Source organism: Gopherus flavomarginatus, chromosome 1 (assembly GCF_025201925.1).
Source record: "Gopherus flavomarginatus isolate rGopFla2 chromosome 1, rGopFla2.mat.asm, whole genome shotgun sequence".
Taxonomy (NCBI): Eukaryota; Metazoa; Chordata; order Testudines; family Testudinidae; genus Gopherus; species Gopherus flavomarginatus.
This window is the reverse complement of record NC_066617.1, coordinates 316738949-316755425: the sequence shown is the minus strand read 5'-3', so window position 1 is coordinate 316755425 and position 16477 is coordinate 316738949. Positions and strand designations below refer to the sequence as shown.

Here is a 16477-nt window from a genome sequence, read left to right as displayed (position 1 = left end):
GGAGCTCCGGGCTTCTGCAGAGGAACCTAAGTTCCTGGACCACACAGGTGGCAGGGAACCCCTGAATTCCCAGCCCCTGTTGCAGGTGGTAGAGGTACCTCGCAGCCCCCAGCGACTACAGGCAGCTCCTAGTCCCTGCAGCTGCCCAGCTTGAAGTAGTGTGGGGATCCTATAACAGGATTCATAAAAGAACTAGATAAATTCATGGAGGATAGGTCTATCAATGGCTATTAGCCAGGATGGGCAGGGATGGTGTCCCTAGCCTCTGTTTGCCAGAAGCTGGGAATGGGCGACAAGGGATGGATCACTTGATGATTACCTGTTCTGTTCATTCCCTCTGGGACACCTGGCATTGGCCACTGTCGGTAGACAGGATACTGGGCTAGATAGACATTTGGTCTGACCAAGTATGACTGTTCTTATGATCTGCAGATCCCCAGTTTGTCAGGGATATTTTTAGTAAAAGTTAGGGACAGGTCATGGCTTCTGTTTTGCTCGTGACCTGTCTGTGACTTTTACTAAAAATATCTGTGACAAAATCTTAGCCTTATTTTCTACATTGAAAAACAATGTTGGAAAACATTAAGGTTGCAAAGTCAAGCATTCAAAAGTTAGGAAATGTCTGAAATAAGACTGCCTGTGCAACCTCACTTCAGCTCCATTGTGCATATGCATTATGATTCAATCTTGAATGATATGATTATATACTATTTTCTCCACATGACCATGTTTCACTCTGTGCCCTGGATGGATGGTGCTCACTGAATGGGTAGTTATTGAATATTTCCTTTTATCCCTATCATTCAAAGTGTAGTCCCAGGCCTTATTTACTGTATACCATCCAAACCCTACACTGATCATACAGAATTATTCATTTCCTCATGGGTTTTCCATGGTGCTCTCATCATAGTATCTTAGTGCTTTACAAACATGAATAATAATAAATTATCTTCACAATACCCTAGTGAAGTGAGGTGGTATTATCTCCATTTTACACATAAGGAACTAAGGCACAGATTTAAAAGCAAATATTGTCAAAGGTGTCAGCTAAATGTTGATGTCCAATTTCAGAAGGTTACTGTCTGATTTTTCAGAATAATTAACATTTTATAGACCTTTATATGTCCAGAGCAGAGCTCCCATTGACTCAGTTGCAGTTTGAGCGCTCAGTACTTTGGCAAGTCAGGCACTCCAAACATGAGGAGCAGACACTGGCCACCTGTGAGAATTTTTGCTTATGTGACTTGCCCAGCATCACAAAGAAACTCTGTGAAGAAGCAGGGATAGAATCCACTTCTCCAGGGCACCATTCAACTGCCTTATCCATGAAACTCTCTACTCTCTTCCTGCAGTTCCCTGCGTCACTCACTACACACCTTACAACTTCTGAAACAATGAGGAAGGGGTCCTACAGAAAATTGCCTCATTCACTACACAACCCTGATTCATTCCCAGAGTAGGTCCAACTTGCACACTGAATAAGTCTGAGGTCCTGTGGAAAAAAAGGTATGTGATCATATAATTAAAGACTGTATCATAATTAGGGGGCTACTTAAATTGTGGAGAAACTACATATTTTTCATGAGTTGATCACAGTATAAACAGTAAATTTTGTGGATGTGTTACACATCCATGAAATTTGTTATTCATGCCATGACCAACCCACAAAAAATGTGTGATTTCTCTGCAGAATTTCTCAAATTTGGGGCCCCAGCCCAAAAAGGGATCACAATCATATTAGGGGAGTCACAGTATTGCCACCCTTACTTCTCAACTGCTGCTGCTGCTGCTGGTAGCACTGACTGAAACTGGGTGGCAGGAGAGCAGTGGCTGCTGCCCGAGCACCCAGCTCTGAAGGCAGTGTGGCTGCCAGCAACAGCACAGAAGGAAGAGTAGCATACCATGCCACCATGCCACCCATACTTCTGTGCTGCTGCTGGCCACACTGCTGCCTTTAGAGCTTGGCACCCACTCTGCTTTCAGAGCTGGATGGCCGGACACCATATTTCACAGTTCGTGACACAATTTTCATGGCCACGAATTTCGTAGACCCCAATCACACTGCACAAGAGGGCTACCTTAATTCTGACATTTTCTAATTTCTTTGCAACTATAGTGTTCTTTTAACATAGTTTTATTTTAAAATCTAATTTCTAGAGTTGAGCAGGAAATGGTTTTCCCATCTCATGAAGATTTCTAAGATTTTGAAAACTTTCCCAGGCCTGAATCAGGACAAAAAGTCAAAATTGCAAAAATTTTCACAAACTAAAAATTGAAAAAAAAAATTGGGTTCAGTCACTTCAAACATTTTGTTTTGATCATTTTAAAACATTTTATTTCAATGTTGATCCTTTTAAACTTTTTTACTATAAATTAACATACATTTCAAAATAAAGTCATTTTTAACAAAAAATCAACTTTTCATTTAACCTTTTCACACAAATAAAATTTCCAATTTGATACAATCAACATTTTGCAATGAAAATGTATTTTGTTGAAAAATTCCCAACCAGCTCTAATAATTTCCTAATTTTTTAAATAAATTTAAAAACTGAAAGACAAAAATAATCCATCATATGGAACCATACTGATGCCCAACACAGGTCATCAGCAGGGTGGGGATTTTTAGATCCATAGCATAGTCCTCTATTATTTAAGCTAATGGAGGAACTGGTTGCAATAGTAGGCTGTTATCTTCAACGTGGACCAGCCACTAGACTGGGATCAGACACACATTTTGCCAGTGGGTTTCACAGGTATTTGCTGGACAGCAAAGGAATGGTTAGTGTCAGGAATAAAGAGTCCATTCCAGGTTCTCTAGAAGAGTGTAATATAGTGGTTACAGACCCTTGTACCTTGCTCCTTTCCCCAACTTCTCCTAGTCCCTTTCTGCTCCTATACTTTCTTCTCCCTCTGCTCTTTCCCATTACCCATTCTCCTCAGTTTCTGCCTGTCTCTAGGATTTCCCCTCATCCCCCACCCCTACTCCTATCCTCCCTCATCCTTTGCTCCCATTCCTCTCCCTCTCTCAAATCTGTGTTCCTGCCTCCTCCAGTCTTTTGCCCCCCTCTGCTCACTCTCGGTCTTCCACTCCTGGCTTCTACTCTCAGCTCCAATATTCAATGCCACAATGACCCTTGGAAACCAAGAGGAGCAATTTCAGGGACAGTCCAGCTCTGGAATGGTGCACGTTCAGTCACTCGCTTGTGCAGTCTGATTGATAAATAAGAGTTATGAGAAGCTAAAGCATTCTCAGTACAGGCAGAATCTTTAGAGAATTTAGCTACAAAATTCTAGCAGTCTCTACTTAGCATGGTGATGTGTGATTTTTCAGGTGCTTAGCAATTGGCCAGATTTGGGCAAATATTCACAGGGAACAGCAAAAGGCACATCCCTGACATGAGGGTGTCCTCCTAGCCAAATGTCAGGTTACTGCTCCACAGCACAGACGTGCTAGAGTTTCTCAACAAAAGGGTTGAAAAAATTATTTAACTGGGCCAAACAAACAATCTCATTCTTGAAAAGGGATGAATCATTTTAGCTGAAATGTGAAAAATCAGCCTCAGGCAGACATACAAGATGGAAGATTTCAGCCGAAATGATTTAAGCTTGGCAATGCTATAAGCAACTGAAAATAGGGTCTTATAATGGAAAGTATCGGGCAACCTTAACTATATGCATTGCTACCTGTGTCTCTTATAATACCATCCTGATTCCTATTCCCAGACTGTATAGTACTGTAAGGCCTGGTTTACACTAGGAATTTACATCAGTAAAGCCATGTCTCTCAGGGGTATGAAAAATCCACATCCCTGAGAGATGTAGCTATACCAACGTAACCCCTGCTGTAGACAGCATTAGGTTGATGAAAGAATTCTTCTGTTAACCTACTTGCCACCTCTCAGGGAGGTGGACTACCTATGCATGTGGGGTTTTAGTGACGTACCTGCCATTGACTTCAATGTGAATCGCATGGTAAGTCTTGGAAAGTGGGCATTACGGGGGGCAGCTGTCATTGTGTTGGTGCACTTTGACCAAGACTAGCCCAAGTGCACAGTGTCCTTTCCCTATCTTTGTATAAGAGTAGGAATATTCTGATCATACACTGACAAGAGCAGTCACTTCATGACTTTCGGAAGGGCCAGAATATGGGCAGACAGTTTCCATTGCATATTGCTGCTGCTTTCTGGTATGAATGTGGGTGCATCACTCGCCACAGTTTGGTCACAATAATATGGATAGCCTGCCTTGGGTTGTTTTCAGCCTTTTGTGGGTCCTGGTTGTGATGCCAATGACCTGCCAGTGTGGTTACCGCAAAAATTGGCTGCTATTGTGATCAGAGTTTTTTTTTCCTAAGTGAAAATAATTTTTTTTAAATTATGTTTAAAATCAAACTAGGATTCTCAGCTATCAGTATTTTGCTGGCAGTCAGATTTTTTAAAAGTGTACCTCTTAGTAATGATGATAAGATTTAAGAACAATATTTTATTTTACTGCGAGGTAATCTTCCAGATTATACAGGTATTTTTAGTATGTACTTCTGGTGTAGAGAGATGGGAAGGAAACAGATGGGTGAAAAGATGGGTAAAAACAGATGTGTGTGACAATAAATCAAATGAGTGTATATACAAAATTGCTTGGCACTTATTTTCTGGACCATGGAGTATTCTTTATATTAGAAATATTGTCACTACAAGAGCTAAAATGATAAAAATGCTATCATGAGGATTTAGCATCCCTAGCCTTACCTTGTAATTAGACTGATTGAACAAAGTTCCATTTAGTGTAGGAATCATGGCTTTTATGTTTGTGAGTTAACTAGGTAATGGTTGTCCCCTCAAAAAGTTGTAGACGTAATATTTCATTTCACCCAGACATATATGGATTAATCATTTATCTTCACCCTGTCTCTCATTTAATATTGAATTGTTAAGTTTTCTAGTTAAAGTTGTCTGATTAAAATGACAGGGAGTTGACAGCTACATGCCATCACAAAAAACAAATGTCTCCATTTCTACTGTGAGCTAGATTACATCCCAAATTAGTACAGTTGAAAGACTTGTTAAATGTAGAACTGATCTCTTGTCATAGTGCTGGGAGCAAAGATGTGGGTTTGTGTAACGGGGCAGGTGCAGTATTTAATAACGGTCTGTAATTCAGTTTTTTTCGCACATATTTTGAGAGCAAATAGCTGTAAATGTTGCACCATTTATACCTGGTCTTCATCTTTTTGGCCAGTGTGAAGCTTGTTACCACACCACATCCACAGAAGCAGATTAAATCAGGACTCCAAACTTTTCAAGGCTGTACACGAAGGTTGGGCAATTCATGGTTTAATTTTCTTGCTTGAGCTTGAAAATTTACTGAGAGTCAAAATAGCAGCTTCTCTTAATTTAAATGTTAGGGATAACATTTTCAAAACATCTAAGAGACTTAGGAGCTTAAACCCCATTTTCAAAGTGAGTTAGACACTTAGTAACTCATGTCTCTCTAAAAAGAGAATGTTCTGTATCATCTAGGTGCCTGTTACTTTTGAAAACTGGTATTTAGGCTCCTACAACACTTAGGTGCATTGGAAAAAAAATTTCATTGCTCTACATTCCCCCACTTCCTTATTATGTGATATAGAAGGTTTGCCATATAACTTTGCTCAGTTAGTTACTGATGGCAGCCAGGATTGCATTCTGACACCCACGGAAATCTGTTCAGAATAAGAAACAGAATATACTGAACAAGTCCACAGCTGGAGAAGGTCCTCTTTCTGTTCTGATACAAATACAGCCTTTATTTAAGTCATTTACATGTCTCACAAGTCCAAGACTATATTTCTGGGAACTCCTGAGATGGATTCTGTGTATGTTCCCAATGCACCACTTCATCTGTTTAAAAATGTTAATGTGTAGTGTTGTTAATTACTTTAGTTAAATATCTACAGTACTCCTTTTAGAGTTACAATACTCACCATAATCACAGAGCACAACTAACAATAGATTTGAAAAATCTTTCAACGTCTGTTTCATTCTGATCACTGGGTTCCCAGGTCCTTTTATTCCTCATGTCCTTTTCCACCCTCAAAGCATGCACACTTTTTTCAAGAACACCTGAAAATTAAAACTTCAAAAAATTAGAACTCTTTTTGAATTTGCTTCATAAACGAAAAAAACCCTGAACATTAGTTGAAAAACTTTTGACAAATAATTAATGCATTATTATTTAACAATATCTCCTCTTCTATCCACGTTACAATCAGCTATATATGTCCAGTGCACCTAGACATGCATGGCTACAATTCAGTATATAACAAAGTTCACCTCCCAAATGTCAGTTCCTATATCAGAACAATGAGATTTTCTTATCACTTTACCCTTTTAACCAACCTGTTAAGACCTGGATAGCAATCCCATTGCAATGACTGCTATAGTCAGCTTTTACATAAGAATCTGAATGCGCTAAAGCAGGGGTTCTCAAACTTCATTGCACCGTGACCCTCCTTCTGACAAAAAAACTACTGCATGACCCCAAGAGGGGAGACCAAAGCCTGAGCCTACCCGAGCCCTGCTGCCTCAGGTGAAGGTGGGAGCCAAAGTTGAAGCCCAAGTCCCGCCTCTCTGGGCCAAAGCCCTTGCTCTTCAGCCCCGGGAACAGGGGCTCAGGCGTTGGGCTGCAGCAAGTCTATCATCAGCCCTGGCAACCCCATTAAAATAGGATCACAACTCACTTTGGGGTCCCAACCCACAGTTTCAGAACTGCTGTGCTAAAGCAACATAATTCACATAAAGTACAAATTGGTTAAAATTGAGAATACAACATAGATTCTGATCTCTGCAAACACAGGTATTGAAGGACTATTGCTAGTGTTCATTGAATCATAGGACTGGAAGGGACCTCAAGAGGTCATCTACTCCAGTTCCCTGCAGTCATGGCAGGAGTAAGTATTATCCAGATCAGGGATTGGAAACCTTTGGCACGTGGTAGCCAGCACATCCCTTGGCCCATGCCACTTCCCGCAGCCCCCATTGGCTTGGAACGGCGAACCGCGGCCAGTGGGAGCTGCGGTCAGCCGAACCTACGGACGCTGCAGGTAAACAAATCATCCCGGACTGCCAGCAGATTTCCCTGATGGGCCACGTGCCAAAGGTTGCCGATCCCTGATCTAGACCATCCCTGACAGGTGTTTGTCTAACCTGCTCTTAAAAATCTCCAGTAATGGAGATTCCACAACCTCCCTAGGCAATTTATTCCAGTGCTTGCATATATAAAACCATCAATAACTTCACTTTCTGTTAACTGTTTTGTTTGTGTTTAAGAAAATCTTCATTAGCACAAAAATGAATCAATACAAATCTGTCGTTGATTCTGAAACTGCCCTTTTGGTTCAGGTTTATCAATATATTTAATAATCACTGTTAGAGCTACAATTTGTTTGCAGATCCTTGATATTGATCACAGGAGGAAGGTGCTAAGGTTTGGCATTTTCCTCATCTATTTTATTGGTGATATCAGATATTTTAAGTCTAAATTTTGTCAGTTTCACCTGCAATTGATTGTGCCATAAATTACAGATGCCATTTTTGAAAATTTGTCCTACAATGCACATTTTTTATTTTCGTTCCACTTATATAGCTTAGAGTAATCACAATTTTGTTTTAAAGTGCATCAAGTAAATCTCCATGAAGCTTGTAGTAAAAATAAGTAGAGGACGACTATGATAGCAGCAGCAACAATTTGTTTGGAAAGGGCATTACACTCAATCCATAAGATAAGATCTTCCCAAAAGGCACTATTATCAAAGCAAGGCAATTGTTATTATTTGCATTATAATAGTGTCTTCCCCACTATGCTAGATACTATACAAACACAATGAAGAATGATTTCTGGCTCAATAGAGTTTATAATATAATTTTAAGATGAGAGAAAACAGGTAGATACAACCAATAGATGGGGAAAGAGCACAAAGGTGACAGTTTTAAGTGTCTCAGTCACAATGCAGACCATTCAATTTGTCAGTAATCATAAAAACAGTGAGTTAATTTAATATCGACAAGATTGTTAAAGTCATTGATCTAGAACATAGGAGGAATATCACATAAAAGTTTGTTATTTTCTTGGTTTCGTCTCTTGTGTTCCTCATGTTCATCTTTCCTCCACATTCTCTTACCCAGCAGAGAGACTGATTAATAGTAGCATGCACAGCTTGGCAAAGCAATAAATAAAGGGTAAACTGATAATAAAACCCCACACGTCTGAAGAATGTGATCATCACCGAGTCCAAGACCTTAACAAGATTCTAAAAAGGATCAGACATTGATATAGGTAATGAGAACATCCACAGTTATATTAGAGAGCAGGCAGATTATACAGTGATAATTAAGCCTTATGCCTCAAGGCATAAATCCACTGCTAACTGACAGAGGTTAGAAAATAACTTCTCCTATGGGCAGATTATTCCATCACTGCCTATTATGGGTATTCTTGCACTTCCCTTTGCAACATATAGTATTGGTCCTCATCAGAGACAAGATACCAGATTAGGTGGACTATAGGTCCTGTATGGTAATTCCTTCATTCCTATCATAAGAACATAAGAACGGCCATACTGGGTTAGACCAAAGGTCCATATAGCCCAGTATCCTGTCTTCTGACAGTGGCCAATGCCAGATGCTTCAGAGGGAATGAACAGAACAGGACAATTGGCTGAGAGTGACTCCAGTGTATTGGGGAGAGGGAGGGGGGGTAAGGGTGTGTATCGGAGGTGAGGAGTGGCTGTGAGTGACTCCAGTGTGTGTGTGTGTGTGCGCGCGCGTTTGTCTTGGGCATAGGTGTGGTGATGATGAGTGCCTCAGTTTTCCCATCTGTAAAACGTGGATATTGAGCTCCTGTGCAAAGCGTTTTGAGATCCAATAATGAATATCATTAGATAAGAGGTAGGTATTATTACTATCTCTCTGTGCCTCTGTTTCCCATCCTACCCTTTGCCTCTCTTGTTTATTTAGTTTATAAACCTATCAGGGAAACGATTCTCTCTTACTAAGCATATGCACAGCACCTAGCACAATGAGTGTCCCAAAGTTAGTTGGGGACTTTAGGTGCTACTGTAATGCAAATAATAAATAATAATTGCAACTTTCTCTTCTCTGGCCTTCCCTCTTCATGCCTTTCCCCTTTTCATTATTCAAAATCCCCCCGATAAAATCATCTCCTTAAATCCTTTCCAGTCTTTTGGGACAGTGATTCTCAATAGGAGTATGTGTACCCCTGGGGGTATGCAGAAGTTTTCCAGGGGGTACATCAACTCATCTACATATTTCCCTAGCTTTACAACAGGCTACATAAAAAGTACTAGCGAGGTCAGTGCAAACTAAAATATCATATAGACAATGACTTGTTTATATTTCTCTACATACTATACATTGAAATGTAAATACAATATTTATATTCCAGTGGATTTATTTTATAATTATATGGTAAAAATGAGAAAGTAAGCATTTTTTCAGTAATAATGTGCTGTTACACTTGTATTTTTATGTCTGATTTTTGTAAGCAAGTAGTTTTTCAGTGAGGTGAAACTTGGGGGTATGGAAGATAAATCAAACTCCTGAAAGTGGTACAATAATCTGGAAAGGTTCAGAGCCACTGTTTTAAGCTGTACCTACAACAAGGTTTCTCAAACAGGGGTCACCGCTTGTGTAGGGAAAGCCCCAGGCGGGCCGGGCTGGTGTGTTTACCTGCCCCATCCGCAGGTCCGGCCGATCGCGGCTCCTTTGGCCCGGAGCAGTGATCCGGGCCAATGGGGGCTGCTGGACGCGGCAGCCAGTAAGTCCCTCGGCCCACGCTGCTTCCAGCAGCTCCCATTGGCCCCGAGCAGCGATCCACGGCCAGTGGGAGCCGCGATCGGCCGGACCTGCAGACGGGGCAGGTAAACACACCAGCCCGGCCCGCCAGGGGTTTTCCCTACGCAAGTGGCGACCCCTGTTTGAGAAATCCTGACCTACATGGAGAATTTTAGAAATTCTCCCACCATTGGCCTAGTACCAATGCTGCTCAGCTGGTGGAAACACTAGTATAGATCAAGTGCCAGTGTGCTTGCCACTGATTTGTCTAAATCTGCTCAGAGAAGGCTTCAATACAGTGATAAAAATGTTTGCATGCGATCTATATGAGTGCTCTCACCTTCGCTAGCACTGCTGGAGCATCAGCAGTTGGTGACCAACTGTGAAACAACTGCTGAAAACTCTCAGGCCATGTCTACATCTAAAATTTTGCAGCGCTGGTTGTTACAGCTGTATTAGTACAGCTGTATAGGGCCAGCGCTGCAGAGTGGCCACACTTACAGCAACCAGCGCTGCAAGTGGTGTTAGATGTGGCCACACTGCAGCGCTGTTGGGCGGCTTCAAGGGGTTTTGGGGAAGGCGAGAGCAAACCGGGGAAGGAGACCAGCTTCACCGCGGTTTGCTCTCGCGTTCCGCGAACCACCCTGCAAACCGCAGGGAAGGAGACCTGCTTGCTCGGGGGTTCGGCGAACGCGAGAGCAAACCGGGGAAGGAGACCAGCTTCGCCGCGGTTTGCTCTCGCGTTCCGCGAACCACCCTGCAAACCGCAGGGAAGGAGACCTGCTTGTTCGGGGAACGCGAGAGCAAACCGGGGAAGGAGACCAGCTTCGCCGCGGTTTTCTCTCGCGTTCCGCGAACCACCCTGCAAACCGCAGGGAAGGAGACCTGCTTGCTCGGGGGTTCGGCGAACGCGAGAGCAAACCGGGGAAGGAGACCAGCTTCGCCGCGGTTTGCTCTCGCGTTCCCCGAACAAGCAGGTCTCCTTCCCTGCGGTTTGCAGGGTGGTTCGCGGAACGCGAGAGCAAACCGCGGCGAAGCTGGTCTCCTTTCCCGGTTTGCTCTCGCCTTCCCGGAACCACCCAGCAAACCTCAGGGAAGGAGACCTGCTTGCTCGGGGTTCGCAGAACGCGAGAGCAAACCGCGGCGAAGCTGGTCTCCTTTCCCGGTTTGCTCTCGCGTTCCCGGAACCACCCAGCAAACCTCAGGGAAGGAGACCTGCTTGCTCGGGGTTCGGGGAACGCAAGAGCAAGCCGGGGAAGGAGACCAGCTTGATTACCAGAGGCTTCCTCAGGTATGCTGGGATACCTGCTTATTCCACGGAGGTCAAGAAAAGCGCTGGTAAGTGACTATACTTGATTACCAGCGCTGGATCACCAGCGCTGGATCCTCTACACCCGAGACAAAACGGGAGTACGGCCAGCGCTGCAAACAGGGAGTTGCAGCGCTGGTGGTGCCCTGCAGATGTGTACACCTCCTAAGTTGCAGCGCTGTAACTCCCTCACCAGCGCTGCAACTTTCTGATGTAGACAAGCCCTCAGTGTAGTGAAGAGCTTGTCGTCTCACCCATTTACATCTCTGCTCGCATTTCTTCCTGCTCCCTCTCTGGCTCCATACACATTCCTCAATCCTCTCCCCTTATTGCTAGCTTCATCTTTTTCTCCCCTCTCAGCCTGGTGCAAATATTGACAGACTTGTATATTTAAGTCAAGTGGATTTATGGGACACAGCCTGCTAAATGTACATAGACTGTTTTCACCTATTCAAATGAGTTTTCCCACACACTTAAAATTGCAGGACTCTTGCTTCACAGTAATGCTGCTGACTCTACTGATTTTATACAAAACAGAAAACTCTTTACCACTCAGTGGATTCCTTTAATTTCTGGATCTGTTTTTACAGCAACTGCCAAAGATCCAAGAGCCAGTGTGATGGCACAAATACCTGTTCATTACAAGCTTCTGTAGGTGAATCATTATATTATGCAGCAAATATTCCCTCTTTGTAAACGAACGTAAGGCTTCATATTATATACTACAGATTATATACTGCTCTTCCTTTAATAAAGGGCCTTCAATAATTAACCAGATACTTAATGAACACTACTTGAGGATTTAGTTCAATAAGGTTATAAAATGAACTTGACTTAAAGCTACATCTTTTCACTCTCACAATTCTGACCTACCACAGTGGTGGGGGGGGAAACAGCAGTTTTGGTGGCTCCCACACTTCTCACAAGAGCAAGTGCTTACCCTCCTCCTCCCTCTCAGATCCCCAATCTTCTCTTGCTCCCCTCTATGCACCCTGAGAAGCCTTGAAAACCCACCCCTCCTCTACAATAGACAAAGAGATCCACTCATCTCACCTGAGCTATCAGCCACTTCCCTCCTGCTTCTCTGCTCAGATGCGATGCTGACACTATGCCAGTGCCTCCCTGTCCTCAGCAACTTCTTAGCCTCAGGAGCAGGGTGGGACCAAGAAGCGGGTGGAGGAGTGGCACGTTGGGCAGACAGGGTTGGAGGATGTGTGGGGTTCCGGAGACAGGCAAGTGAATAGAGTCAAGTCTGGACTGGCTCCTCTCAAGACTCATTATTAGGCCTCTCCTCCTCCGCAGCTCTTTCATCCACATAATAGTGCCCCCTAGCAACTCATCAGGAAACTGGCCAGTTTGTACAGGGACGCTGTCAGGAAAAAAATAAAAATGGTCAGTGAAAATAAAGTTTTACAAAATCTAAGACCCACAGAAATGTTGCCAGGATTTTTTTTAAATCCGGTGAAAAACAGTATCCTTAATGTTTGTTCATTAACAAATATACTTCAGCAGTCTTTGCAACCTAAACATTGAAGCATCTTACTACTGCTTGAGAACTTGAGAGTGAAATCAACCAGAAACTCTATATCAGCACAAGTATGAAACTGGCTGGCAAGTTCCTTTATATTGCCCAACATGAAAAGAATGCAAACAGTATAAATAGTGAAAAGAAAATAATATTTTTTAAAGTCTCTTAGTTCTACTTATCTGTATTATCTGTACTTCAGGAAAGATGATTAATAATTTATAACCACTATCTCTTTAACTGCCTTTAGGATTAGCTGATTTCCTAATGGTTAACACCTGCTATGAATTTCAGATCTGATATAATCCCCCAACTCATTATTATAAAGAGTAGTCTAGGTGGCATCATATTTTATCAAAAGCTGATCAGTGTTGGACATATGAGCAAGTCAATTTTGCATTGTTATTGTATGTGGTTTTATTCAAATTAGAAGTCTTATCTTCAGTTGAAGGACACTGATGGCACTAGAAATGCCATGTGTAAGAAAGATATTACTACAAAGATGGTAAAATCTGCTTCCACCATTTGGGGCCTAATCTCACCAAGTGCTGAGTTCTTATTGACATCAGTATGGCTAGGGTGCTCAGCAACCTTCAGCCTCAGGACGTCTACAACTAGTTTAGAGATCATATATATGGATGAGATTTCCTTTGAAGGACTGCTGTGAGGAATGAATGATGAGTTTACTATATATCAAGGGATTTGGAAGAACTTCCAAGCAATAATAAATAATTGTCAAGAATTAAATATACTGTATTGCCTTTGGTGGCATCAGAGATGGAATTCAAACATCCAATCTTTTACCCTTATGAGTTTCTTTTCTTTCCCTTTTAAAATTTTTTCTGCGCTATTTAATTCTTCCTAGACTCCACTCATTAGTGATACTTTTCTGAAATCAATTGAGCTACACTGATTTATACCAACTGAGAATCTGGTCCAGAGTATGAACAATCACAAACCACAAGCATTAGAAACACATAGAGAGAAATGGAAAAAATGATTTAAATCAAGATAGAATGTTTTTCTAAAAGATATGCTGTAGGAATGATCTTGGGGAAGTTCTATGTCTTGTGTTACACAGAAGGTCAGACTAGATGATCACAATGATCACTTAGAATCTATGGATCCATGATTTCTAAGCTTTCTAGTGATTTTATTTTTATATGAATTTTTAGTTATATTGAACTGTACAGGACAGTTTTTTCAATAGTTTTTGAGGTTTCTAAAATTTATTATTCTTTTCTCCCCTTTTTTTAATTCCAAGGCTGTACATTGTAACAAAGGATATTGGAATTTATATTAATTATTTTTATTATTTGTATTACAGTAGCACCTAGGGATTCCAGTCATGGATTGGGGCCTCACTGTTCTGGCCATGTAACAAAAAAGATGGTATCTAAAAGCTTGAAATATAAGACTAGAGACCTCAGATTGGTATAACAAACAGATGGGGGAGAATAAGGAAACACTGACAAATTTTAGTCAAAATAATAAGAAAAATGTAGTACCGATAAAATTAATGTTGAACTAAACAAGATTCTAAACTCCCTTTTAAAAACAAACAACACATGGTGGATATAGAGTTCCGATGAGTACTCTTTCTGGACAACCCCCTTAACTTGGCCCAAATCCATGCCAACAGAGCCTTTCTGCCACTATACACCACCATGTATTCTATAAACATAACAATATGGGGTAGGGTGACCAGACAGTAAATGTGAAAAATCGGGACGGGGGTGATGTGTAATAGGTGCCTATATAAGACAAAGCCCCAAATATTGGGACTGTCCCTATAAAATCGAGACATCTGGTCACCCTAATATGTGGACTTTGCAAATGGATAAGAAAAAACAATGAGATCAAATTTGGGGCTTACTGACCTTCAGAGTGACCCTGTAAGCAGGCAGTCTGAGACTTTGGAGATGGAGGGAAACAGAAAGATCCAGAATTGTCAGTAAATGTAGACAGGCAATATGTCTATAATATCATGTGAGGACATGTTAACTAGTGCTGTGTGTTAACATCTACATATTTATCAATCTAGGTACTTCTATGGTTCCCTTCAATGAAGTATCTGGTCATCTCACAGACATCAATGAAGATATTCACAACACCATGGGAAGTATGTCAGTTTCACGGATGGAGAATTAAAGTACAGAGATTCAGACCAAATCCTCAAAGGTGTTTAGGCTCCTAATTTCTATTGATTCCAATGGAAGTTAGGAGCCTAAGTATTTCTGAGGATCTAGACCTAAGTGATTTGTCCAGGGTTTCATAAGAAGCCTCTGACAGAACTTGAACACAGATCTCCTGAGTCTCAATCCAGTGGTTTAAATGAGAGGTGATGCTCAGTAAAAACAAGAGTCCAACTATAGATGAAATTTTGTTTTGCCTTTGGTGCATTTCCATGTAGGCTGGTTATAAATTTTCAATTAGCAGGGTTATCGAAGCTTCTCAGTGACTAAATATCAGAACACTTCTCATAACACATTTTCAAAGAACATACAAGTGGGTAAAGGATGAAGGATAAAGACTGGTACAAATATTGTATGTATTGAGATTTGGACTAGCTGGGCTAACACTAAATTTCCAGATTATCTTTTCAATCCCGTAACATTAAAATATTTTAACCACAAATAGCTGCAGGTCCCATTGCTTTAAGGAACTTCTGTACATGAGGGCACAGCTGTACATGAGTGAAAAAGAAGTGTTTTGTTTTTGTTTTTTTTACAAAAAAAGTAGGGGGTGGTGGAAAGACTAATTGAGGTTGGAAAAAAGGTGTTAGAGAAATGCAGTGTGTTATATTTTTAACTAGCACAAACATTAGCCAAGGGAATAAAAAAAAAGTCAATATGATTGTTTGCATCAAGATATTGGAAATATTTTCATGTGAATTTTTTTTAAAGACGACTAAAAGTATTTGTTGAATTAAAATTCATTACTATGAAGAAGCAAAGATCTGTAGAAGTGTGCATTATTGACAATTCTCTTGACAGATACACTGCTACTATCCTATAGAAATGAATGAGGTTGCACCGGTGCCGCTGAAGGCAGGATCTGTCCCGCTGTCTGAAAGAAGCAGCCTGGAGCGCCAGGGAAGAGAACCAAGAGGAACCAACCAGCGTTTAGGTAGCTGTTTGCAGGAACCGGGTCCCTTCTGCCTGGGGAAATTGCTGCTCAGTAATGGCAAGTCCCTGTTAGGAGCACGCACTGAGCCAGCCAGCCCACAACTCTGTCAGAAGCCTGGGGGCTGCTGGCCGGCAGGACACGGATCTTTAGGAGGATCTGCCGGAGCGGGGGGGCTGCTGCCACAGCACACCACAGCCGAAGGGCAGGCGGGGGTTCAAGCTGAGCCGGCGCAGGATCCAAGCGAAGGGGAGCAGACGCACCCCGCCCACCCACTGCCCGGGTCAGAGCAATGGTCTGCAAACCCCGCCGGGCGCCCGACAAGAGCCCAAGTCCGGGGCGAGAAGGGGAGCCCCTTACCTGAAGGGAGGGACACCTCTGGCGGCCAGACATCTGCGCGTCTCTCCCGCGGAGCCTGGCTCAGCAGCAGCCGCCCTGTGGGACGCGCCCCGGCGGAGGGGAGCGAGGCCCGAGCTCAGGACGCGCCTCCCCGTGGCTGACTGGCATCGCCCTGTCAACGCCCCCGGGGCGCGGCGCGGCGCAGCGCTCCCCTGGCCGGGCGAAGCAGCTGGCTGGAGACGGGAAGCCCAAGAGGGGCGCCCTGCGCAGGATCTGGCCGAGCGGGGGAGGGAGGTTCCCAGCTCTGCAGCGTTCCCCCAGCAGAGCGGGCGGGGACGGCGAACAGAG

At 42.6% G+C, this 16477-nt stretch overlaps 1 protein-coding gene across 2 annotated transcripts in view; it reads right to left on the bottom strand.

Annotated features, from left to right (window-relative positions):
• Positions 1–16258, bottom strand: part of THSD1 (thrombospondin type 1 domain containing 1) — a 38547-nt gene extending 22289 nt beyond the window's left edge. The window contains exons 1-4 of one of the 2 annotated variants that reach the window (XM_050948202.1): positions 16151–16258; positions 12193–12508; positions 5963–6101; positions 5216–5363 (exon numbers count right to left, since the gene is read on the bottom strand). In XM_050948202.1, coding sequence (XP_050804159.1) covers positions 5216–5263 — 48 coding nt within the window. In that variant the 5' untranslated portion in view covers positions 5264–5363; positions 5963–6101; positions 12193–12508; positions 16151–16258. The remainder of the gene's footprint in view (positions 1–5215; positions 5364–5962; positions 6102–12192; positions 12509–16150) is intronic. The other variant, XM_050948191.1, reaches the window with a different exon arrangement.
• Between the last annotated feature and the right edge of the window lie 219 nt (positions 16259–16477).